Raw genomic sequence first — 25543 nt, forward strand, 5'->3', positions numbered from 1 at the left:
CATATCTCAATGTCGGTACTTCGACCCATTAAACTTTTACCCCCAATTGGGGAGATTGCAGATTCTTACACCACCCGTTCCTAAACTGAATTTCGCACGCCTTGATAATCTGTATCTTATTCCCTGATAACCAGAAACTTCTATGCTTAAACTCTGTACTGTTTTCTTTTCACTTCAACATCATCTTAATAAAATTAAGAGGAGGTTAAAGCCAGGGTGACAGCCTGGGAATACTTAGGACTTAATTTTGTAGACGTGTGTCTTTCTCAAAACGCTTGTCTCTCCAGGAACCACAGACACAGCTCTTACAAAGGAAAAAATGTCTAATGCTTTGTTCACGATTGTACAATTAAAATTTTGAAATCCAGAAATGTAAAACTTAAACTTCCTACAACAAGGTTAATGTGGACATGAGGCATATCCTGTGAATAGAAACATATTGAACTAAACACTTAACAAAAACTAATAGAAAATACTACATATATGTAGAGCTGGCTGAAAAAAAAATCCCTCTCTGCAAATATTTTAATGTTTTGTCCCACTTTGGCAAGAAACTTTCTCAAAAGCATGAGGAAACTTCACATTTTCCATGGAAAGTGTTTTAAAGAAAAACCCCTGTTTCAGGAGAGCCTAAATGTAATTTTTTGCTTTCCCAGCCACCGGCAGGGTGAAATTGACAAGAGCCATTCCAGTCTGGCTGCTGGAGAGGCAGAGGCCCTGGAACCCTGCCTGGGTCCTCTTCCTCCTAGCCAAACCCCAGCTCTGGGCATAGGGAGGCAGAGCACCCCGGCCGTGGGCATCTCTGATCACCAGAGCTATGGAGAGGCAGGGAAGTAGAGCTGTATCTCTCCCTTCCCCAGAGTTGCAGAGGGAAGCTTGCCTGTGTTTTGACTAAACTTTTGTCAAATCTGTAATAACCAGCTCTTTCATATATATAATGTGGCCCACGTTAACATAACTAGGATCCCTAACTAAGATTTGTAGGTCATCTTTATATTGGTAACTTGCTGCTAGCTAATAAATAGGGTAATTTACAGCGGATGTAATGTCTACTTTGTTCAAAAATGTATTTTTAAATGAGTTTGGCACTCAGCTCGTGGTCAGAGAAATCCTGTTTGTATAGAGAATGAATGTTCTACAGTTAGGACTGCCTCATTTTCCTGTTGTAGAAAAAGCTTGTCTTATTTTGTTAGTTACTATAGCAACTGTTGTGGCCTGTGGTTCCAGTTGTTCTCTGAGTTTATCCCTTTTAGGTGTTCCCCCACCCCCCCACACGTAACAGCTTCATAGCAAAAGATTTTGTATTTGTTTCGTAGAGCTGCTGAGTTATTTTTGTCCTAACCTTTACATACAAACTTCCCCTTTTATCCTAATCTTAAAAGTATAGAGTGAAATCTAGTCAATTTTTTAAAAAGTAATCCTTACTTCTGAATTCACCAGTCAATTTTAATGGGTTTTACTAACTACATTTTCCTATTTTAATTGTTTTTTCTCTCTCTCCATTGCTATGTGAGGAAACCACACAAATAGGAAAATAAATGACTATGGGCATAATTCTACTCACGCGAGAAGTCTCTGTGGACTATGCTTCTGAGTAAATTTATGCATATAGGCTTGGGTTTTCAAAGGGGCCTAAGAGAATTAGGTGCTAAACTCCCATTGAAAGTCAGTTGGAATGTTGGGCACTTCACTTCCATAGGCCTTTTGAAAATCCTCATTGTAAGGGTTTAAAGGATCAGTGCCTAGGCAGGGGAAACAATTAAACTGATTGTACATAGTGTTGTCATATTCATCAAGTAAACAAAAGGAAAGAAAATATTCTGTCACTAATCTTTCATCTGTAGTAATTCTAGATGGCAATTGTAATAGTAGGTAGACACACACAGACATAAATTGACAGAATCCCTTTAACCTTCCTGCAAAAGAACACTGATCACTTTCTATATTCATCTGCTTCACTGTGGGAAATAAACCTAGAGTGTTGCACTTTTGAATTGTTTTTGCTATGACTAAAAGTATATTGGAAGACTGCTAGTGAAATTCTGTCTATCGGGTTACATTTCTAGTAGCACTGAGGTAAAAATAGTTTTTGCTCTGAAACATGACTGCCAGTCCTAATGATACTCATACCCGCTTTAAGATACTTTGTAATTTAAAATGTATGATAAACTACTAGCATGATACTGGCAACCATCCTCTTCCTGGGAGTAATACCAGAAAATAAAAGATGTCAATATGCTTACTTCCATGAAATAAGGGAGTTCCCTTTCTGTAACATGCTTCTCTCTTCTGTCTGTCTACACAGCTCTTCCATGGAAATTCAGCAGGGTTCTAGCTTTGTGGGGTCTGAGAGGCAGTGAAGCCAGCACGTTGGCTGTTGATTCTCACCTTCCCTAACCTGTGGGGGGGAAACAGTGCAAGTTGATACAGTAGTTTTCCTCTTTGTGTCATGGGAACCCTGTGATATCCCAGGATAACCACAATGCAGTTAGCGTAACTATTTAAAACAAATAAAATGGAACAATAAAGACTCATTTTTGCAGCTTGTATGTCCAACCTAAATGTACACGTGTGTCTGCCGGCTTTGGTGACTTTAAGCTAGAGCTTTGTCTGTATGTATAATATATTGATATGTGGAGTACTGATTCCCTTGAAACCTACAGTATACCTGCTTCATGGCCTCTTCCCATAATGAAATGTGCTCAGTTTTATAATGTTGGCTGAGAAATAATTGAAGTTTCAGCCTGAAAAAGATGAGTGTATTTGCACTTCATGGTCAGTGCAAATCTAAACCATAATGCCTTGGCAACATTAACATTATTGCTTTGTAGTTATGTAAACGTTGATAAGCACTTAAAATGATTAAGTGCTATCAAGACTCTGCTATGATGTAGGTTGATTACTTTGTTTACCTGTAAATACTTGCAAATTTGCTTTCACTTAGGTTGAAGGCTGTCATAAAAATAAAGGGAAGGGTAACCACCTTTCTGTATACAGTGCTATAAAATCCCTCCTGGCCAGAGGCAAAACCCTTTCACCTGTAAAGGGTTAAGAAGCTAAGAAAACCTCGCTGGCACCTGACCAAAATGACCAACGAGGAGACAAGATACTTTCAAATCGGGATGGGGGGGAAACAAAGGGTTTATCCGTCTGGGTGATGCTTTTGCTGGGGACAGATCAGGAATGCAGTCTCAGAACTTCTGTTAGTTAGTAAGTAATCTAGCTAGAAATGCATTAGATTTCCTTTTGTTTAATGGCTGGTAAAGTAAGCTGTGCTGGATGGAATGTATATTCCTGTTTTTGTGTCTTTTTGTAACTTAAGGTTTTGCCGAGAGGGACTCTCTATGTTTTGAATCTGATTACCCTGTAAATTATTTACCCTCCTGATTTTACAGAGGTGATTCTTTTACCTTTTCTTTAATTAAAATTCTTCTTTTAAGAACCTGATTGATTTTTCATTGTTCTTAAGATCCAGGGGGTTGGGTCTGTGTTCACCTGTACAAATTGGCGAGGATTTTTATCAAGCCTTCCCCAGGAAAGGGGGTGTAGGGCTTGAGGGTATATTTTGGGGGAAGACTTCTCCAAGTGGGCTCTTTCCCTGTTCTTTGTTTAACACGCTTGGTGGTGGCAGCATAGGGTTCAAGGACAAGGCAAAGTTTGTACCTTGGGGAAGTTTTTAACCTAAGCTGGTAAGAATAAGCTTAGGGGGTCTTTCATGCAGGTCCCCACATCTGTACCCTAGAGTTCAGAGTGGGGAAGGAACCTTGACAAAGGCCTATGTAAACCGCTCTATGTTCCTTGACACCCCCCCCCCCCCGACTCTATACTGTGGGGAGTGGGATTGATGGATCAATGGAATAGAATGAGGGATTTCAACTCACATCTGTGTGAAGGGGAGCCTTGAGGTAGGCCAGAGAGAGGTCAATTGAATCTGTGCAGTCACTATTCCAGGGGTACACTGCAGTGGCTGCATAGACATATGCTGCTCTGCAGTTGCTCCAGGTTTGCAACAAAGCAAACGATCTCTGTACCACGTGTTTCCAAAGAAAGACATTCATGCTTGCTCTGAGCACAGTAAATGAAGTTGAGATCAGCTCCCTTGGTTTAAAATGGGAGCTGTTGTTTCTCAGCCAATAAAAAGATTTTAAAAAATTAAGTTGTCTCCCTTCTTGTCATTCCTTTATGTGTATTAAGGTATTTTCAGGCCTTCATAAGTACCTAGATAAAAGCTAATAAAAAAAGACTAGGTTACTATTCTTGCCAGCAAGTTAAAGAAGTATGGATTGGATGAATGGACGATAAGGTGAATAGAAAGCTGGCTAGACTGTCCGGCTCAGCGGGTAGTGATCAACAGCTCGATGTCTAGTTGGCAGCCAGTATCAAGAGGAGTGCCCCAGGGGTCGGTTTTGTTCAACATCTTTATTAATGATCTGGACAATGGGATGAATTGCACCCTTAATGTCCTCAGCAAGTTCGCAGAGGACATTAAGCTGGGGGAAGAGGTAGATACACTGGAGGGTAGAGTTAGGGTCCAGAGTGACCTAGACAAAATGGAAGATTGGGCCAAAAGAAATCTGATGAGGTTCAACAAGGACAAGTGCAGAGTCCTGCACTTAGGACGGAAGAATCCCACGCGCTGCTACAGGCTGGGGACCGACTGGCTAAGCAGCAGTTCTGCAGAAAAGGACCTGGGGATTACAGTGGACGAGAAGCTGGATATGAGTCAGCAGTGTGCCCTTGCTGCCAAGAAGGCCAACTGCATATTGGGCTGTATTAGTAGGAGCATTGCCAGCAGATCAAGGGAAGTGATTATTCCCCTCTATTTGGCACTGGTGAGGCCACACCTGGAGTATTGCGTCCAGTTTTGGTCCCTCCACTACCGAAGGGATGTGGACAAATTGGAGAGAGTCCAGCGGAGGGCAACGGAAATGATTAGGGGGCTGGGGCACATGACTTACAAGGAGAGGCTGAGAGAACTGGGGTTATTTAGTCTGCAGAAGAGAAGAGTGAGGGAGGATTTGATAGCAGCCTTCAACTACCTAATGGCGGTTTCAAAGACGATGGAGCTAGGCTGTTCTCAGTGGTGGCAGATGACACAACAAGGAGCAATGGTCTCAAGTTGCAGTGGGGGAGGTCTGGGTTGGATATTAGGAAAACTATTTCATTAGGAGGATGGTGAAGCACTGGAACGGGTTACCTAGGGAGGTGCTGGAATCTCCATCCTTAGAGGTTTTTAAGGTCAGGCTTCACAAAGCCCTGACTGGGATGATTTAGTTGGTGTTGGTCCTGCTTTGAGCAGGGGATTGGACTAGATGACCTCCTGAGGTCTCTTCCAACCCTAATATTCTATTTTCCTGAGTAGAATGAGAGCAGCTCTGTGCCGGTTGTCCTCTTACAGTTTCTAATCCATTAAGAATAAAGACGTCTTTTCAGTAATCTTCCACAACATCAAATAATGGATTACCTAATTTTTGGCATTGAATGTAAAATAACTGGGATGAGCCATTTGAATATAATGGTTGTTTTAAAATTCGTTGGTTCATAGAATCATAGAATATCAGGGTTGGTAGGGACCTCAGGAGGTCATCTAGACCAACCCCCTGCTCAAAGCAGGACCAATCCCCAATCAAATCATCCCAGCCAAGGCTTTGTCAAGCCTGACCTTAAAAACTTCCAAGGAAGGAGATTCTACCACCTCCCTAGGTAACGCATTCCAGTGTTTCACCACCCTCTTAGTGAAAAAGTTTTTCCTAATATCCAACCTAAACCTCCCCCACTGCAACTTGAGACCATTACTCCTTGTCCTGTCCTCTTCTACCACTGAGAATAGTCTAGAACCATCCTCTCTGGAACCACCTCTCAGGTAGTTGAAAGCAGCTATCAAATCCCCCCTCATTCTTCTCTTCCGCAGACTAAACAATCCCAGTTCCCTCAGCCTCTCCTCATAAGTCATGTGTTCCAGACCCCTAATCATTTTTGTTGCCCTTCGCTGGACTCTCCAATTTATCCACGTCCTTCTTGTAGTGTGGGGCCCAAAACTGGACACAGTACTCCAGATGAGGCCTCACCAATGTCGAATAGAGGGGAACGATCACGTCCCTCGATCTGCTCGCTATGCCCCTACTTATACATCCCAAAATGCCATTGGCCTTCTTGGCAACAAGGGCACACTGCTGACTCATATCCAGCTTCTCGTCCACTGTAACCCCTAGGTCCTTTTCCGCAGAACTGCTGCCTAGCCATTCGGTCCCTAGTCTGTAGCTGTGCATTGGGTTCTTCCGTCCTAAGTGCAGGACCCTGCACTTATCCTTGTTGAACCGCATCAGGTTTCTTTTGGCCCAATCCTCCAATTTGTCTAGGTCCCTCTGTATCCTATCCCTGCCCTCCAGCGTATCTACCACTCCTCCCAGTTTAGTATCATCTGCAAATTTGCTGAGAGTGCAATCCACACCATCCTCCAGATCATTTATGAACATATTGAACAAAACCGGCCCCAGGACCGACCCCTGGGGCACTCCACTTGACACCGGCTGCCAACTAGACATGGAGCCATTGATCACTACCCGTTGAGCCCGACAATCTAGCCAACTTTCTACCCACCTTATAGTGCATTCATCCAGCCCATACTTCTTTAACTTGCTGACAAGAATACTGTGGGAGACCGTGTCAAAAGCTTTGCTAAAGTCAAGAAACAATACATCCACTGCTTTCCCTTCATCCACAGAATCAGTAATCTCATAGAAGGCTATTAGATTAGTCAGGCATGACCTACCCTTGGTGAATCCATGCTGACTGTTCCTGATCACTTTCCTCTCGTGTAAGTGCTTCAGGATTGATTCCCTGAGGACCTGCTCCATGATTTTTCGGGGGACTGAGGTGAGGCTGACTGGCCTGTAGTTCCCAGGATCCTCCTCCTTCCCTTTTTTAAAGATTGGCACTACATTAGCCTTTTTCCAGTCATCTGGGACTTCCCCCGTTCGCCACGAGTTTTCAAAGATAATGGCCAATGGCTCTGCAATCACATCCGCCAATTCCTTTAGCACTCTCGGATGCACCTCATCCGGCCCCATAGACTTGTGCACGTCCAGCTTTTCTAAATAGTCCCTAACCACCTCTTTCTCCACAGAGGGCTGGCCATCTACTCCCCATGTTGCGATGCCCAGCGCAGCAGTCTGGGAGCTGTCCTTGTTAGTGAAGACAGAGGCAAAAAAAGCATTGAGCACATTAGCTTTTTCCACATCCTCTGTCACTAGGTTGCCTCCCTCATTCAGTAAGGGGCCCACACTTTCCTTGGCTTTCTTCTTGTTGCCAACATACCTGAAGAAACCCTTCTTGTTACTCTTGCAAATCTACAATTGCAGATTTGTAATGAGCTTGTGAAGTCCACAGAATATATAATATTTTCTCTTGCTACTCATGATGTTCTGTTTGCAATTTTTATATATATATATATATATATATATATATTTTAATTTCCAACAATGAAATTCTGATTTCCCCTATGGAAACTAGAATGAGAGGAGTTTTCCAGGAGGGAGCTCTCTCAATATGTTGTCATGGGCCAGTGGATATGATGCATTAGCCAACCCTCACCATTCTCCTGACCTGCTCTTGTCTAAAATTTGACAAGCCGGGACGTTTGAATCGCTGATTTACATCTGTGTCAAAATGGTCATTTAGCATTTTTGGCAAGATTGTTGTCACCAATGGCAAACTCAGACTTGCAAATTACAATTTTTCAGATAAGAAAAGTCCAGATAGAAAAAGGAAACAGGAACCCAGGTATTTGGATAACAGAATGAGGAGTTCAGTATAAAAGCAAACATAGGTATAACCCCAAAGGAAAAGCTCACATAGTCTGTAAAGTGCTGAAACATAATCATTCTTATCATAAAACAATTTTAGTTTGAAACTGACAAGTCAAGCCCCTCGTGCTTGGGAGAAACTCTCTGTAAACATCTGCAAAACTAACTTAGTATCCTCTATCAAAACATTCCTGAAAACTCTACTTTGTTGTGAGGTCTACAAAAAACTTGACAATGGTTAGGCTGCTGTTGCCCTGTGATTATTGCTTATCGTATTGACCAATATTGTCTTGTTGTTTCCTTATACTCTCTTGTTGGTCTGTCTGTTTCTATCTGTCTTATACTTAGGGCAGGTCTTCACGGCGGGTAGTGATCTATCTATCAGGGAGCGATTTATCTCATATCATCTAGACGCGATAAATCGATCCCCGAATGCGCTCCCCGTCAACTCTGGAACTCCAACTCGCGAGAGGCGGAAGCGGAGTTGATGGGGGAGTGGCAGCGGTCGACTCCCGCCATCCTCCCAGCCAGGTAAGTCGACCTAAGATACGCTGACTTCAGCTACGCTATTCGCGTAGCTGAAGTTGTGTATCTTAGGTCGACTCCCCCACCCCAAGTGTAGACCAGGGCTTAGATGGTAATTGGGACTGTCTTTTTGTTGTATGATTATACAGCCCCTGGTACAATGAGGTCCTGGTCCATGACTGGGGCTCCTAGCCACTATGATAATACAAATAATAAGTTTAATGCAGAATACCCAGAACACTATTACAGAAATGAACAAGGTTACAGTCAGTGGGAACTCCATCAGGATTTTAGAGGCAGGATATGGGGTATGGCTGGTTAATAAGTGCAGTCCACCTGCTCCTGAGATTGTTTAACTGGTCCAGATTTTTTTATTTTGTTTTCTGTCCAGCATAGTTTGGAAGCACAGGCCTGAGCATGGACATCTATATTTAGAGAAAAATTACAGCAATGTAGAGTTTCGTTTGCAAATACTTATACAGAGTGCATTAATGGCTGGAAATGCTTTTTACCTGATTGACTTTCAGATAAGCAAAACTTGTAACATTCTCTTTTAAATTGGATTTGGCTTCTACACACACATTTAATAAAGTCTTTTCTTACCAGGTTTGTTCTCTCTTGCTATTTCTTTACTGAAGAGATTCAATTAATAATTTTTTTTTTCAGGACATATTGATGCCTTTACGTCAAAGCTCATTATGCTTGAAGAGATTTCTCCAGAACGGTTAAAAGAAAAATTTGGATTATTTAAGTAAGTAAACTTTATTGTCCATAATTTAAAAAAAAAATCAAGATGAAACAGCTTCAGAATTAACAAACCTTTTCCAAGTCATTTCTTATGATAGTTCTTAATCTGTAAGTGGCAAAGCGCCCACCGAGTGTAAGTGGAACCATGATTTTATCCTTTTGCTTTAATTTAAAATTTAGATAGGACTCCCAAATGCTTTGTTTAGTATGATGGCCAAGATTTCCAGTTACAACTAATGACTTTGGGTGCCTCTGTTTATTGGATGAGCAACTTGAGGCATCATAAAAGGACCTGATTATCAAAATATTACTTACTGAAAATCCGATCCCTTCAGGGTGTCTCAAATTGGGTTCCCAAAATCACTTGTCACTTTTGAAAATCTTGGCTTATAAATTTATCTTCTGTGAATTTTCTACCCATAGGCCTGCAAATCCATTAAATATACTTCGACATATCTTGAAGAAAGTGATTGAGTAAGTACTTTTTGCTATTGTTAAATATTTATGTTGCAGTAGCACCCAGAGGCTCCAAAGATCATTTTTTTTCTTTTGTAACGTAATTGTCTACTCTTCTGCTGCTATTTCTATTTTAACTTCGATAATACAGTTACATACTCTTTTGTACATAAAAAGTAACCCTAAATGCTTTACAGATAGGGTACAAAATAAGAGTTTGATCTTACAAGCCCCCTTACTCAAGAGTAGACCTTACTCAGACAGTAAATCCCACTGGCATTTCTCAGTTCACTGAGTTTGCAGGATTGGGCCCTAACATTATTGGTGCTTCAAGGGAAACATTTACGCTTTGCTAGCCTTTTGCTTGTACTGGGAACAGATTGTTGTTGTTTTTTATCCCCCTGCAGGGCTTCGCTTGTCCTTACTTATAGTTGCACAGTTTTTCTCCATATGTCTTCACCAGTTCTCTGCGGCTTTGTTCTCTACTTTATTTTGCATTATTTAACTGCTAAAATTTTCTCAGGCTGTTAGCCACTTTGGAAATATGAAATGTGTTTCGAAAAGCCAGTTTCTTGCCATGCACGTGTGTGAAGCATCTTACTTAACAGTTTTGAGCTTCCCGGTTTTTGGGTCCAGTCTTTATGACATGTAATTAAGACTTTTCTGGTGGGGAATTGGTTGAGCCTTTACTTTCTATAAACCTACATAATCCTGGGTGAATTAAAAAAGCTTCCAGTGTATGAATTCATGATTATGCTTTCATCATTGTGCTTTCTCATGATTTATGTGCTTTGCTGAAAAGGGATGGATTTTAGCATGTGCTCAAGTGCTTAGCCTAATCAGGGCCTAAATAACTAATGATAATAGTACACAAATGGAAGATAAATTAGCATTTTCATCCAGATATTTTTTAATTCCTTTGTTTATAAAGAGATTGCAGATTATATACGTTATTTAGGTGTATTAATATATTTAATGTAAATATTAGATACTTTGATGCCCCACTGTGTCAGCTATGTTCTCCTTTCTTTTTTAACAAGTCTTTATCCAGCAGAAGCCATTTACTGTTTTTACCATCTCTGATTATGAACAGATCAAATGGTTGGACTAAGAAGCAAAAATACTATTTGTTTTATTTACTCTACCTTTTATTAAGTCTTGAATTTTGATTTGTGATGTGACTGTGCTTTAGTTTGCAGGAGGGCTCTTACTTATTGACTCATGCTTCAGGAGATTCATCAGTTGCAATTTACCAGAGCTGTCTTGGGAAAGTGACCAGAGCATCGTATAATTTACATAAAGCTCACTGCAGTCTGCCTAATGTACCTTCCACCCTCTCGGTTCCATGGGTACCATTAGATCCCAACCTTCCTTTACCCTATCACACTAATAATGGAAGAGTCCCATGCACCTTTCCACCTAGACCCCAAGAAACTACGAGAAAACAGAAGGTAAGTAACCACACTAAATGCAGATAAATGTATTGGCTCATTTGAAATAAGCAAATTTGCTCCATAGGTTACAGATATTTTACTAAAAAGAAAAGGAATACTAGTGGCACCTTAGAGACGAACAAATTTATTTGAGCATAAGGTTTCATGAGCTACAGCTCATTTCATCGGATGCATTCAGTAGAAAATACAGTGGGGAGATTTATATATATGGAGAACATAAAACAATGGGTGTTACCATACACACTGTAACCAGAGTGATCACTTAAGGTGAGCTATTACCAGCAGGAGAGCGGGGGGGGGGGGGGGGGGAAGGAACCTTTTGTAGTAATAATCAAGGTGGGCCATTTCCAGCAGTTGACAAGAACATCTGAGGAATGGTGGGGGGGAGGGGGGAGAATAAACATGGGGAAATAGTTTTACTTTGTGTAATGACCCATCCACTCCCAGTCTCTATTCAAGCCTAAGTTAATTGTATCCAGTTTGCAGATTAATTCCAATTCAGCAGTCTCTCGTTGGGAGTCTGTTTTTGAAGTTTTTTTGTTGAAGAATTGCAACTTTTAGGTCTGTAATCGAGTGACCAGAGAGATTGAAGTGTTCTCCGACTGGTTTTTGAATGTTATAATTCTTGACGTCTGATTTGTGTCCATTTATTCTTTTACGTAGAGACTGTCCAGTTTGACCAATGTACATGGCAGAGGGACATTGCTGGCACATGGGGGCATATATCACATTGGTAGATGTGCAGGTGAATGAGCCTCTGATAGCGTGGCTGATGTGATTAGGCCCTATGATGGTGTCCACTGAATAGATATGTGGACACAGTTGGTAACGGGCTTTGTTGCAAGGATAGGTTCCTGGGTTAGTGGTTCTGTTGTGTGGTGTGTGGTTGCTGGTGAGTATTTGCTTCAGGTTGGGGGGCTGTCTGTAAGCAAGGACTGGCCTGTCTCCCAAGATCTGTGAGAGTGATGGGTCGTCCTTCAGGATAGGTTGTAGATCCTTGATGATGCGTTGGAGAGGTTTTAGTTGGGGCCTGAAGGTGATGGCTTGTGGCGTTCTGTTATTTTCTTTGTTGGGCCTGTCCTGTAGTAGGTGACTTCTGGGTACTCTTCTGGCTCTGTCAATCTGTTTCTTCACTTCAGCAGGTGGGTATTGTAGTTGTAAGAATGCTTGATAGAGATCTTGTAGGTGTTTGTCTCTGTCTGAGAGGTTGGAGCAAATGCGGTTGTATCATAGAGCTTGGCTGTAGACAATGGATCATGTGGTGTGGTCTGGATGAAAGCTGGAGGCATGTGGGTAGGAATAGCGGTCAGTAGGTTTCCGGTATAGGGTGGTGTTTATGTGACCATCTACGTAAAAGAATAAATGGACACACCTTGGAATGGAAATGGAAATGGCCCACCTTGATTATCACTACAAAAGGTCTCCCCCCTTCCCCCCCCCCGCTCTCCTGCTGGTAATAGCTCACCTTAAGTGATCACTCTGGTTACAGTGTGTATGGTAACACTCATTGTTTCATGTTCTCTATGTATATAAATCTCCCCACTGTATTTTCCACTGAATGCATCCGATGAAGTGAGCTGTAGCTCACGAAAGCTTATGCTCAAATAAATTTGTTAGTCTTTAAGGTGCCACAAGTACTCCTTTTCTTTTTGTGAATACAGACTAACACGGCTGCTACTCTGAAACCAGATATTTTACTAGTCTGTCACCTTTGGGCTTGAGATCCTTAGTTGAAAAATTCATACCACAGCCCTCAAGAGTACAGAACACACTGCAGGATTAACAAATTCACTTACCTGGAACTATCCCTGTTTATTTAATGAGTAACTAGAATTAGCTGTTATTCCAGGTACCCGATTATGATTTACATGGATTTTTAAAACATGGATTTTTCACAGTTTTGTGGTAAAGTTGTATCTAGCAAAGTTCTGAGGTGACACTTTGCTCGCTGAACTTGTGTGGACTAACAATACTTTCTGACAGTGTAGCGGGTGAGCCAGGTTCTTCAGTAGGAGCATCAACATTCTGCAAGCACAACTAAACAGGGACTAAAATGTTCGCAGCAAGGACTCCCTCCTAATTTTGGCTCTGGAGGCAGATTTTTGTGCTGTCCTTTTTGATCGCATTTTTTTCCTCAAACTATCTCAGGAGGGATTTTTTTTTAAAACAAAAGTTTACATAACTGCTCCTCTTCCCATCTTGATTTCACTGATACCCTGATTTGCTTCTTTTGGGAATGGAGAGCCTCTGGATATACACTCTGGTTTGTGTTTTTATGAAGAGCATGTGGAGAAACAGCAGTATTCCTGTTCCACAAAGAAAAAAAAATCCCCCAACCTAGTCCCCAAAGTGTTTAAGATCAAGAGAGACAAATTCTCATCAACATATTGCAGATATAATAGCTTGTTGCCTGCTTCTGGTCCCACATAACTTCATTGCCTTTGAAGAAATTCTCATTACAAGTCGGGTGGCTTTTTGAGATGAGCCTGAGGTAAAGAGTGTTACTCAAATTCTCATTCCTAAACTATGTCCTCTTAAACCGTGAAATAATCATGGAAATGGCTACCTTTTATTTTTATACAAGACTATTTTTAAAATAAGAGCCATATGTCACTCCTTGTCTGAAGGCATGTGATTTACCTTTTATTTAGGAAAATATGATTATGATGTCTCAGACATAAACATAATTTTATTTGACTGGCTTATTCCCTTCTAGTAAAAATGAACACCTTCACACTGTATGTGTTTTCCGTTATTTCACAGACTAAGTTGGCATGAAGATATACATTTTAATAATTAGTTTGTTAAATTCTTTGATAAAATTCATTTTTATCAGAGTGCGAAAATGACCGTGTCTTCTAAAATTAAATCACAAGTAAACTGATTTAATGTAACACAATGTTAAACTTACATTGAACTGATTATCTAGGTCTGGAGAAGCCTCTGATGGAATTTGTCATAGTCCCAAACTATAGGGCAGTGAGTAAACAATGCATTTCGCAAACTGTGAGAATTTCCACTAACAAATCCAAACTATTCACTCTAATATTTTGTACAAATACTGTGACATTTTAAAAAGTAAAGAACATCCAAACAGTATTTCTGGTAGCTTAGTTTGCTCCTGTATTTTTTTCAAGGGGTTCCTTATATTAATCTATTGTATAAATGTGACATACTCTAAAGGACTGCTCTGTGGACTAGATGTAGCTGGCAATTTTCTGAATATAAGCCTGTAGATATTTAGGTTTAAAATTTAATGCAGATTGAAGTAGCTAATACTTTTTGTTTCCCCCCCAATGCTTCTAGATGAATTGGGCAAAAGTGCACACAGACACACCCAACAATGAAAAGCCAGGATCCATGGAAACAAAAAGCAATCCGTTGTCAGCTAAGCCTGTTAGAAATGAAGGTGTGGCTGCAAAGAAACTGAAGAAAAATAATGGCAAGCAAGCAAATAAGATGAAAAAGTGGAAAAAGAAATAAAAGCAAACTCAAGCAAAGCAGGAATAGCTTAGGCACAGTGAGAAAACATGGATTGGAAAAAGCACAAGACAAACAAAGAGCTTATTTTTCATAATACTTCAGAGAAGCCAGAATGCCCTGGCAGAGGAGAGCTGCACAGCCATATTGAGGAAGGTTGTGAAATGCTACAATACCTTAACCCTTTCTTAACTCACTGAATGCAATTCAAATGTGAACATCTTATTTTAAGTTAGCACATGAGAAGAAAAGTCAAGTGTCTACAATTAAGACCTGTGGACAAAAGTAAATATCATAACTGCTTTTGTTTTTATATTAAAAATATAATTTGAGAAAAGAAGCATTAATTAACACCAATATTACATAAAGATGAAAAAAGTACTTTCTTTTTCCAATTGTCTTGATTCTTTTTCCAGTTTGTTGCAGATGTGTATTTTTGATGATATTATTTGAATTGTGTACTGGTTTTAAATGTAAAATGCAGCATCAGCAGTTTCAATTTAATTAGTTAATGTTATTAAAAAGCAGAGTGTGTTGTGCCCAGTTTGAAAAGGAAATATTACCCCTGAGAGTAAGGTTGTGTAGTTAACAGCTTTTGATGAGCAACATTTGTTATGTTTGCAGAAGCGTTGTGTCTTTCGAATTCCATTATTGATATACCTGTTGGCATAGTGTCCTAGTGAGCATTACAGTACACCACAGTATAAGAAGGTTAAAATTGACTTCCGTGTTTTCTCAAGATTAGTTTTTGGCATTAAATTCTTTCCAAAACTTCAAATCCTCAAGAGCCAGTATGTTGTTAATGTAGTACTGAATGACTACAGCCTCAGTCCTGTGTCTTTTCATAGGCAGACGCTTGTTGAAGTCAGTAGGGCTCCATGCAAGCACAGAAAGTTTCGCCCATATGCAACAACTTGCAGGGTGAGGGCTTTAGTCATTATTACAGAGACAAGACAGACATTTGCTGTGGCTCAGCAGTTCACTTGTAGTTTAGGAGCCAAGCTGAAAGGGGTGAGTTCAGACAAAGATTCAGAGAGGAAAATTCTTGGCTAGCGATGGGTGTGACTACATGTTTTCTGTTTGAGTGAATATCAGTAAAATTGCCATTTTGTAAAATGCTAAAAAATTAGATTATAAATTCCAGTACACCACAAATTGATTGTCAACATACATAGGTTATTTAAATAATTTATAAATGTTATACATTTATAAAAATTATTGTCAAAGAAAAGTTTTTTTTATGCACTCTACTATATTTCATAGCGCCCTTGAGGTTTTATCCAATAGGCAACTTGCAGGTCACACTTCAAAACTGAAAATTATGATTGCTAAATTATATGCTATGTATGAAGGGTTTTTCTATTGCTGCCGATAACTAATTAGTATGGGTCTCATCCTGAGAGGTGTTGAGCTACTCCTGAATACTCAGGATAAAGAATGTAAACTTTTTTTTAATGCCTGAGCTCTTTTATAGGCCTTGACTGTGTTCAGAGGGGCTGTACATGTACACAAATTACTCACATGCAGGATCAGGGCCTTAGTTAGCAATGAGTTTGTTCAAAATGTTTTGTCTGTATGTTATGTAAGTTAATTGCACCATTACGTTCAAAGTTGTTCTACTCAAATGTACTGTATACAAATGTATTTTAATATCCCTTAAAGAGTAATAAAATATTTAGTTTTAGTTGGTTGTATATATTTATTTTTAAATCTTAGTGATATATAAAAGAAACTGGTTTTAAAGCAATGCAGATAGTTTTTAATGCACATTTGCCAATCTTCTGTGAAATATAAAATATTTTGTAATTTACCAGTATTGTTATATTTTATTTATATCTTTATTTACCTTCTGGTAACTCCCCAGACTTTGCTTCAGTTGTTCCTTTTAGATGCAATATGTTAACAAGGAGCAACATATTTGATAGTGATTTGCTAAATAATGAATATTAGATTGATTCAAAATCATAAATCCATTTTGTGACCTCCCATGGAGAAGTGTTTTGCTTATGAGTTATGTGCCAGATAACTGAGGGTGGGGATGCAAAGCATAGTTTTCAGCATAAAAGTAAAAATTGTATAATAACCAAGGAATTTGATATTTGGACATAGACCTGTTAACTTCATGCTGAGTTTGCCCTAATATCCTAGAATGTCAAGGTTGGAAGGGACCTTAGGAGGTCATCTAATCCAACCCCCTGGTCAAAGCAGCACCAATACCCAATTTTTGCCCCAGATCCCTAAATGGCCCTCTCAAGGATTGAACTCACAACCCTGGGTTTAGCAGGCCAGTGCTCAAACCACAGAGCTATCCCTCCCTTCTGGGTGTTTGAAAGGCTTAACCTTTCAACTCTCATAATATATTAATGTGTGTAATCCCAGTTATTATACAGTTAAAATGGACAGGAATCTAAAGGTTAAATGAGTAACACATAGTATCATTTGTATGTACTGTTACATTTAAATTTTCAGATTCAGATAAAACTTGGACTGTACAAACTGTTCCGGGTTAACTGGGTCTGTGTATAGTTTGCCCTCTCTGATTATGACGAATTCGGTTGGGGTGGCCAACCTGAACCTGAGAAGGAGCCAGAATTTAGCAATGTACATGCCAAAGAGCCACAGTAGTACATCAGCAGCTCCCTCTGCCCTGCTTCCAGTGTCTCCTGGCAGCCCCACTGATGAGCGCCTCCCCGTCCTTCCCCGCACCTCCCAATCAGCTGTTTCATGGCATGCAGGAGGCTCTGGGGTGGGGGGAGGGAAGAGTGAGGGCATGGCAGCCTCAGGGGAGGAGGTGGGAAGGGATGGCATTGGGGGCAGGGCCAGGGGTTGAGCAGTGAGCACCCCCCGGCACATTGGAAAGTTGGCACCTGTAGCTCCAGCCCTGGAATCAGTGCCTATACAAGGAGCCGCATATTAACTTCTGAAGAGCTGCATGTGGCTCCAGAGCCACAGGTTGGCCACCTCTAAATTAGGGGGTTGTGTTCCCTGGTTCTTTTCACACCCTTGCTTTTAGCAAGTTGCATTAAATGTGTGGAATGCCTCTTCCCAGAGATGCAGATCTTTGAGTGGCCCATATAGTGGGTGAAATTTGGGATTAAACTAGTGTATCAATGCTTCAACTAATGGCACGACAACCTTCCCACCAAGGAGGAAAGATGTTGTCATGTTTGATCCTGGAGTTGCCAAAACTGATAATCTTGGGGACTTCAGGATATAGGCAGAGGAGAGATTTGGTGCATTGGCCCAGGACAGTATGACTCTCGAGTCAGTCTTGGGCATTACTTATGCAGGTAGGTTCACTTTTGAATCTATCTTGATCACCCATAGTGACCTCGTTCAGGGCTGCAGGACCAAAAACAACAACAACCCTGTTTTGTATTTTCCCTAGGAGTCCATTGAAAACTTTTGGAATCCCAACCCCAACGGGATTATCTAGGAATTACTGTGAGGCAAATAATAATTCCAAAACTGTTTGGGGAACAAAATCATCCTTCCTTTGGATAGCAGCACTGGCAGCCTGGTAGGGCAGTGGTTTTCAATCTTTTGTCATCTGCAGACCTCTAAAAAAACTTTAAATGCAGGTGCAGACCTTTTCGGGTATCTTAGACATAGGTTGAAAACTACTGTTTTATGGTAATGACAACCTTTCGTGGACACCTTAGACATAGTCTGCTGACCCCCAGGCATCTGCAGACCCCTGGTTGAAAACCAGGGCATGTGTTAGGGCATTTATACAGTCAACTATCCACAACTATAAATGATCTGGCCCTCAAGAATCCACAGTAAAGATTTCTATGCTTATCAATGACCAGTGAAAGATGAAGCAAGAAAGGAGGACAGTGAAAATCTAGAATGGATTCATTTCCTTAACAAAAAAAGCATTTTAAAATTCTCTGTCATGGCTGTGGTAAAGATTCAACTCCATTTCCTCCACTGTGGCATCAGTGAAGTTCTGTCCATTGGAACAACACTTTATCCTGTGTGCACAAAATTCATTATTGATGAGGACTACACAATAGATTGCTCAGAAATAATATCATTATTTCTCTAATTACAGGAAATTGTGTACAAAAATAACTCTCAAGATTAGACTAGATTAATCAAAGTGCAAACATAACAGGAACTGAAAGCCTAAGTGAGCTTCTGGCCTCAGCTCTAGTTTCTGGTTTCAATTTAACGTTTTAGAGAAAGTGTTTAGGAGAATTTCTTCAGGAAAATAAGCGTTTGTAAAATAGATTTCAACCAACCCCAAAACACACTGGTTATGGAGCTGTGTACTCAGGTACTGCTGTGGGCTCTTTTCATGGTAGTAACCAAACCATGGTAGGGAGGGAAGATGAATGAAGAGAAAAGTTTGTGGATTCTGTGAAGATAGTACGAACTCTTAAACATGTTCCAAATCCTAATCCAGAGTAGAATGTTTTGAGAAGCAGTGTGTTTACTGGTTAGAGAATGGATTTGCGAGTGAAGGAAAGTAAGTACTCCTGAGGTCTAGGTCTTGGTTTTTACTACTGATGTGCTTTGTGAACATGAGCCACAACCTTTAGGGCCAAATTTTGAAAGGGTCTTACATTTTGAACCTGCCACTTTGTGCCCAGAATAGATTGTGGTTATGTGTGATAAAATTTAGATTACTCCAATTTGTGGGTTCACATTTGGTTACCGCTTCCTGTATGTCGTCTAAATTCTTATAATGGCATTTATCACCTGGGTATCTCCATTGGTTTGGCTCTCCCTCAATAGGCTTTTGATAACTTCAGTTGATTTTTCAGTGATGTGGCATCTGTTTAGTTCATGGTTCATGGATGGTAGGCTTTTAGTCAGCCCTTCACTAGGGCGGATGGAAACAGTAAATCGTTCATGTATCATTTAGCCTTGGCCACCTAAGGACTGCTACTACCTTATAGGTCAAGGTGAGCTGGAGAAAAGGGGTTCTCTGTCTTTTTAACAGAGACACATGGTGAGCTATTTGGCACTGATTAGTGTGGGAAAGGTCCTATGAATAGGTAAGCGCTTCCTCTTCAGTTTCTTTTTACAATAAAAGATTTTTTTTCTCCTCCAACTCCTTCTCTTCCTCCAATTTATGAGGTTAGGTTTTCACATTGCGTAACCACGTAGATTTTGCCATACTGGATCAGACCACTGCGCTTTCAAATCTAGTGGATTCCCTTCACTAGCGACTATTACTTGGTGCTTCCGAACAAGATGAAAATACCCTGTAACATAGCTGGCCAGTTGTGCATTGCTGGGTGAAGTGTGGCTATCAGTTTACATCTGGAAGCATGAGATTTTATAAGTCCCCTTTCTTAGCATGCATAACCCTAATAGCTATTGTTCATAAAATGCAATTTCCCCTCTTTAATTCCTGCAATAGCAAGCACAATCAAACATTATCGCAGCATGTACCACATATTGGTGGAGAGACTATGGACCTCCTCCTTTCCTATATGTGATTGTCCTGGGCTCCTCCCTTCCTCTTGGCAATTGCAAAACATCCCCATGGCAATGACAGAAATTGTTTATGTGCAAAAAAAATTAGGAAAGTAAATATTTTTCCACTGTTTTTTAATGCAGTTTAGCAGCTGGAAGCAAGGAGGAGAGCCAGCACCATATGACCAGAAAGCTCCCCAGGGATCGCAGTTTGGGAACCTCCCACACAGTAAAGGCCACTGTTTAATGATGCGCTGCTTGAAGAGGTATTTCCTTTTGTTCTCAATTTATTTGCCATCCAGTTGAAGTAATCCCTTGTTATCAAAAGAAGAAAATCATCAGTTCAGATGCTGTCCTTCAGCATATTTAATACTGTCCTCCATTTTAGTCTCCTCTAGCTTTTCCCATATCTAAATGAATGTACCTTTTACAGTCTCTCATTCTCTAGAAGTCCCACTATATCTGTAATATCCCACTAAAGTGTCCCTTTGAGAAGTTGCTAAATGACCTATATCTTTTCTAAGCAATATTGAACATAGTACATCTCATAAGAACATGCCATTGTTAGATATGTCCTCTTATTTCTTCTTGCTTAATGCTCACTAGCATAGTGTTTGCTATTGTTTTTAAACTTGCTAAAATGTTTTTGTCCAACTGTTCACAATGATTCTCAAGTTTTTGGCCATGAAAGTTCAGAGCCACTAACCTATACCAGAATTACTAGATTATTTTTGAAAATGTGCATTACTAAATACTTATCCAAGTTACATTTCAAATGTGGGGGCACAAAACAGACTTAAAACCAGCCTAAATGGTCAGTTAAGGATGTATTACCCTTGTCTGACCGATCTTCCACTACTTGTAGTGCCCAGCATAGAGGGGGTCCATGGAGGAAAAGGTTGACAGGAGTGCCTCAGTATTCCAGCAATTCCCAATTGTCAGATTGACCCTTGGGAGGTCCATTGCAGATGGGCATAATTTAGAGACGCCATGAGACTGTTTCTAAGTTGCAAACCAGCCCCTAGTTGGCCCTAGAACAGGCAGGGCATAAAGGTAGCTTGCAGCTACCTTTGCCCTTCCCTCACCCCTGCATGGATCCTGTGCCAAGCATAGCTCATCTGGACTCCTGGGTTGAGCGCTCTGGTGGTTTTTGTTTTGTTTTGTTTAAGATAATGGAGTCATCAGCAAACTCCAACTCTGTCTTCCAAACTGTTTAAAAATAGTTAAATGGGATTGGTCCTGGGGCCGAGCCAATGGGGCTCTGCACTATTATTCATTTTCCTCTCTAAGGAGCAGGTCGGTACACTAGTACAGGAAAAAGTGCCTTGAAGACCAAGTGGGAGTTTTGTATGAAGTATAATACTGGAGATAATTAAAAATAAAATTATATGAAGACCTTAACTCAAGAACTGTTCATATTTCTGTTTGAGCATTGATTGATTTGTGTTTTATTAAACAATACAGGGCATTTTTTAAATTGAGATTGGTAGTAAAGCCTGTGAAATAGCATCACCAGAGGAAAGGGGAAGGGGCACATTTTTCACTACAGAATCTAACAACTTGTCCCTGGTTCCTCGTATATAGTAAATTAGCTCACAATTAGAGCAGGGTGGAATTTGTTTGGCAAATAGTTTATTTGTTGAAAGATGCCGTTTCATTTGACCCAAAACTGTTTGCAGATTGGTGTCCAGTACACTGAAAAGTTGCTACTGAACCAAAAAATCAAAATGTTGGTGTTGAAATGAAGCAGTGGTGGTCGTGCCTGCTTTGTAACTTTTAGCCCAGTAGTTAGGACGCTCTCCTTGGATGTGGGGGAGACAGCTTCAATTCATATGGAGAAGGGCTTGGACTTGAGTCTCCCATGTTGCAGGAGGTTGCCCTTGTCACTGGGCTAAGGGATATTCTGGAATGGGGCTTCCTCAACCTCTCTTGTAGGAGCTGTTCCACTTGGTGTAAATAATAAAATAGTCATTGGAGGCGGGACTTGAACTGGGTGTTCTACATGCTAGGTGAGTGCCCTAATCACCAGGCTACAGAGTTACTCTCACTCTCTTTTCCTGGCCCAATGACTATTCAGTGCCAGTCATTACGCATTCATAGTCATTTATTAAATGTTTTGTTCGATGTGACTCAAAATGTTTTATGCTTTCTCAATTTGCCAAAAAACTTGAGGTCGGGGGGAGATTCTGGTTCACCTGAAGTGAAACTTTTTTCCAATTTTTTAGAATTGCTAGCAAACCAAAAAAAGCCATTATTCAGCCAACTCTCCTCACAAAACCTTTTTGACAAATAGCCTGTTCTAGAGATGTACCTTTCAGTACTTCATATTGTGCAGAACATAATGGAGGGAGGCTCCTTAATCTTCAGTTGAGTAATACTCTTCTTCACGGAAGTCAAAAGAATCAGTACGCTAATTTTCTTTCCCAGGAATATGTCTGAATCAACCAGCCCCATTCCCTGGGATGATGGCCTGGGTCCAGCTGCAGCTCTATAGATATATTCAAAAAGGCTATTCCAAGGACTGTATGATAACATCTCAGTTTTATTAAAACTTGTGCCAGAGCATCAGCTTATATAGTCTCCCACATACAGGTGAAATTTTTCTGTAATAAGATGGTGCAATTAGCTAGGAGCATGATACAACCTGTCTAGGTCTCCAAATTGAAGTGTGCAGCTTTTATTTCTGCATTCCCTGAGGTGCTGCCATATTAGTAGTAGTTGTTCAGAAAGGGGCTTAGGAACGCTGTGGTAGTATCCCATACACAGTGTTATACTTGCCTAAAATGTTGAAAAATCATCAGATTGGGGGAGGAAAGGAAGGGGAATCTAGGTTCTTTTTTACCTTTTGGGTTCTGAGCCTTTAGGGTTATGTTTTCAGGCTTTTCTCTAAAACTCTGAGGACTAGAATCTTCTTTAAAACTGAAAGCTGAGATTCTCACATAATCATAGGATTCCAGGAGTGTGGTTTTCAGAAATATACCAAATATGAGACTCTCCATACAATTGCTGGAGTTGGCAATGCTGCACACCTCCATGCTGATGTAATCAATCGCCCTGCATCAACCAGCATGCATTACGAGGATCATGCAATCAATGGAGTGTGCATAACTAAAAGGAGGAGGTGCAGGAGGGATAGTGGAATATTCCTCTGAAAAAGCAACGTCACAGATCATGGAAGTTAGGCCAAGTAAGCTGTCATTAATCATTTCTTAGACAGCTAGTGCAACCCATTGAGGATTCTCAGGAGTACAAGCACTAGTGAGAAACCAGTGGCAGCATGGCAGTTTGACCCAGATGTGCTGTTGATGTTGGTGAGAAGGTCACAGAGTACAGAGGCACCTCAGCTGTGCATGCCTCCCTGCCTTTCCACAATCTCCCCATCCTGTGTTTTTAGTGGATGATGCAGCATAACTAGTCCCCCTCTGCTATCCTGGATTTTCCCTAGTAAATTCTCCCCTTTGGCACATATTTACAAGGAAAGTAGAGAACACGGCCTTTTGAATTTAGTGCAAATACTTAAGTGCGGCTACTAATGATGAGTGCTGCCAAATTTCCCCTATACTCAATGTCCCTCATGCATTTTACCAGAACCCATTTAAAACCATCAACAGGATGAGAAGAAGATAATAAATGTAATGGCTGAAAATCAGTTTTGGAATAATTGTTCTAGCAGTGAATAAATCACTTTCTATTTTATGTATTTATGAATTCATGGCTCCTTTGTAGACTTGAAGGCTTATTTTCCCATATCTCTGCTAACTACATAAACATCATCCTAATCAGTGAACATGTCAATACCTGCAGAGCTCCACCTACCAAACTTCTGAGCAAGTAGAGTTGTTCTTTCAAGGACAAAATATAGGAATTAATTGAGAAAATGTTTCCCATGGACTCAAGCAGTTTTTCAACTAGCTCTGTCCATAATATGTGTTCTCAGATGGTGCCTGATGAGCTTTTACTGGAATGCAGTTTAGATAGCAGTTTGAATTCAAACATAAAAAAGAGCACAGAAAGTAACCTCCACCACATCTCCCTATGCTCAAAGAATGCAGAGTATCCCCACTGAGAATCACCTGACCATACAAACACCTATTTAATTCAGATTCTTTTATATATAATGTACCCAGTACCATAGGTGTGCATTGTACACAGGTTTATTCTGGTAGCTACACAAAAGGAACATGAATCACCTTAGTGTAAATCTGAGGCTGTCTGCACTTGCCATTGTACATGATTACATGTGCATTGTGCCATAACCCCGCTATTGACCAAATATGAAGCATGTTCCTGAAGGAGAGCACACAACAAGTAAGCTAGCATGCATGAGGGGTGTGGGTATGTACATGCTGGACAAAGAGGAGCATGTGATTCTGCACTTCTACCTGGCAGACCAGAACCACTGCAGGAACCAGAATCCAAGGTTGGTAAATTTTCCAGTGATTCTCCCTATTCCCACTTCCTGGAAATATCCCCTCCGCCTGCTCCAGTGATACATGCCTGAAACCAGCCTTCAGTCCACTCTGACATGGTCCCAAGCAACACATGGCTGAAAATCAGCGATTGTACTGAAATCTTGATGAACTACTGTAAAGCATTTAGCAGAAGCCATAACAGATTATTAATGAGCAGTCACTGTTCTCTGGTGTCTCTATTTCTCACACAAAACTTTGGCAGGGATAGTCCCTGAGTCATGCAGACCAGAGAGAAAGGGAGAGAGGGACTAGGGAGAAAGAAAGAAGCCAATCAGCGATCAGAGCAGCTGTCAGTTTGGCATGTTTCACAAGCACTAAGTGTGTGTGTGAAAACAAAGTTTGTCTCTCTTCACCAATTAAGATATGTACCCCATGTCATGTCTCATATCTGTGAATCAAAAGAACAGATGTAAACATAAAAGGTTCCCCTCCATGCCAACTCCACAGCCCGACAGGATAAAGAATGGTACAGTGTCCTTTGACTTTTAAGTATGTAATTGCATCCCTATTGGTTTGACAGCTTGTATCTCTGCAGCCATGCCTTGGAACTGCTGGTCCCTTAGCCCTTTTTTGGCCACAAAAGTATCTTCAAGTCTTTCTTTGGGACAGCTTTAGAGGAAAGACGACAGCTGTCTCTCCATGTCCACACTGTAGATCTAATGTCGCTTGCACCTCTCCCTGCCTCCCTTAAGAGGTCAGAAATCAGTTCCTTTTGGGAACACCAGCCAGTCCCCAGGATACAACAATCAAAAACATTCCAGCTCAGATAAAAGAAGCATTTCTTAGAGGTTTACAAAAGAGAAGATGCTAATGAAATATGTTAAATATTACACATAGGCTGTGCAACATTCATTCATTCATTCCAACCCTGCACTTAGGTTACAATCAATTTGTATGTTTATCTGACCCACTATCTGGCAGAAATCGCTTCGGCTAGATCTCAAAACTGCACCTCCACTCCAAGAGTGCAGGTCTCACTCTGCCTGACAGAAATGGAGCTAACTGCTGCTACCCTCCTTCACTGAATGTCCTGTCTTCTTAGACACCAAGTTAGCTATACCTTGCTTCAGCTTTGACCTTGCTTGCTACCCCCCAACGCTGGCCCTGCCTTTTCTATGCAGAAAAACAGCTGTGGCGTAGGTGGGCTGTGGAGTTTTTATAGCATGTTGGGGGG

At 40.7% G+C, this 25543-nt stretch overlaps 1 protein-coding gene across 5 annotated transcripts in view; it reads left to right on the forward strand.

Moving 5' to 3' along the window:
* ICE2 (interactor of little elongation complex ELL subunit 2) overlaps positions 1-23545 on the forward strand; it is a 68334-nt gene extending 44789 nt beyond the window's left edge. Inside the window, exons 12-16 of one of the 5 annotated variants that reach the window (XR_006284594.1) lie at positions 8997-9081; positions 9501-9551; positions 10726-10984; positions 14294-14752; positions 20042-20167. Coding sequence is in view for 4 of the 5 variants with exons in the window: in XM_043524575.1 (XP_043380510.1) it covers positions 8997-9081; positions 9501-9551; positions 10726-10984; positions 20042-20163; positions 22325-22391 (584 nt within the window). In the remaining variant the exon portion in view is untranslated. Of the gene's footprint in view, positions 1-8996; positions 9082-9500; positions 9552-10725; positions 10985-14293; positions 16278-20041; positions 21299-22324 lie in introns of those variants that run through there. The other 4 variants (XM_043524575.1, XM_037910465.2, XM_043524576.1 and 1 more) reach the window with 4 other exon arrangements.
* Positions 23546-25543: the final 1998 nt, after the last annotated feature.

Source organism: Chelonia mydas, chromosome 10 (assembly GCF_015237465.2).
Source record: "Chelonia mydas isolate rCheMyd1 chromosome 10, rCheMyd1.pri.v2, whole genome shotgun sequence".
Classification (NCBI taxonomy): domain Eukaryota; kingdom Metazoa; phylum Chordata; order Testudines; family Cheloniidae; genus Chelonia; species Chelonia mydas.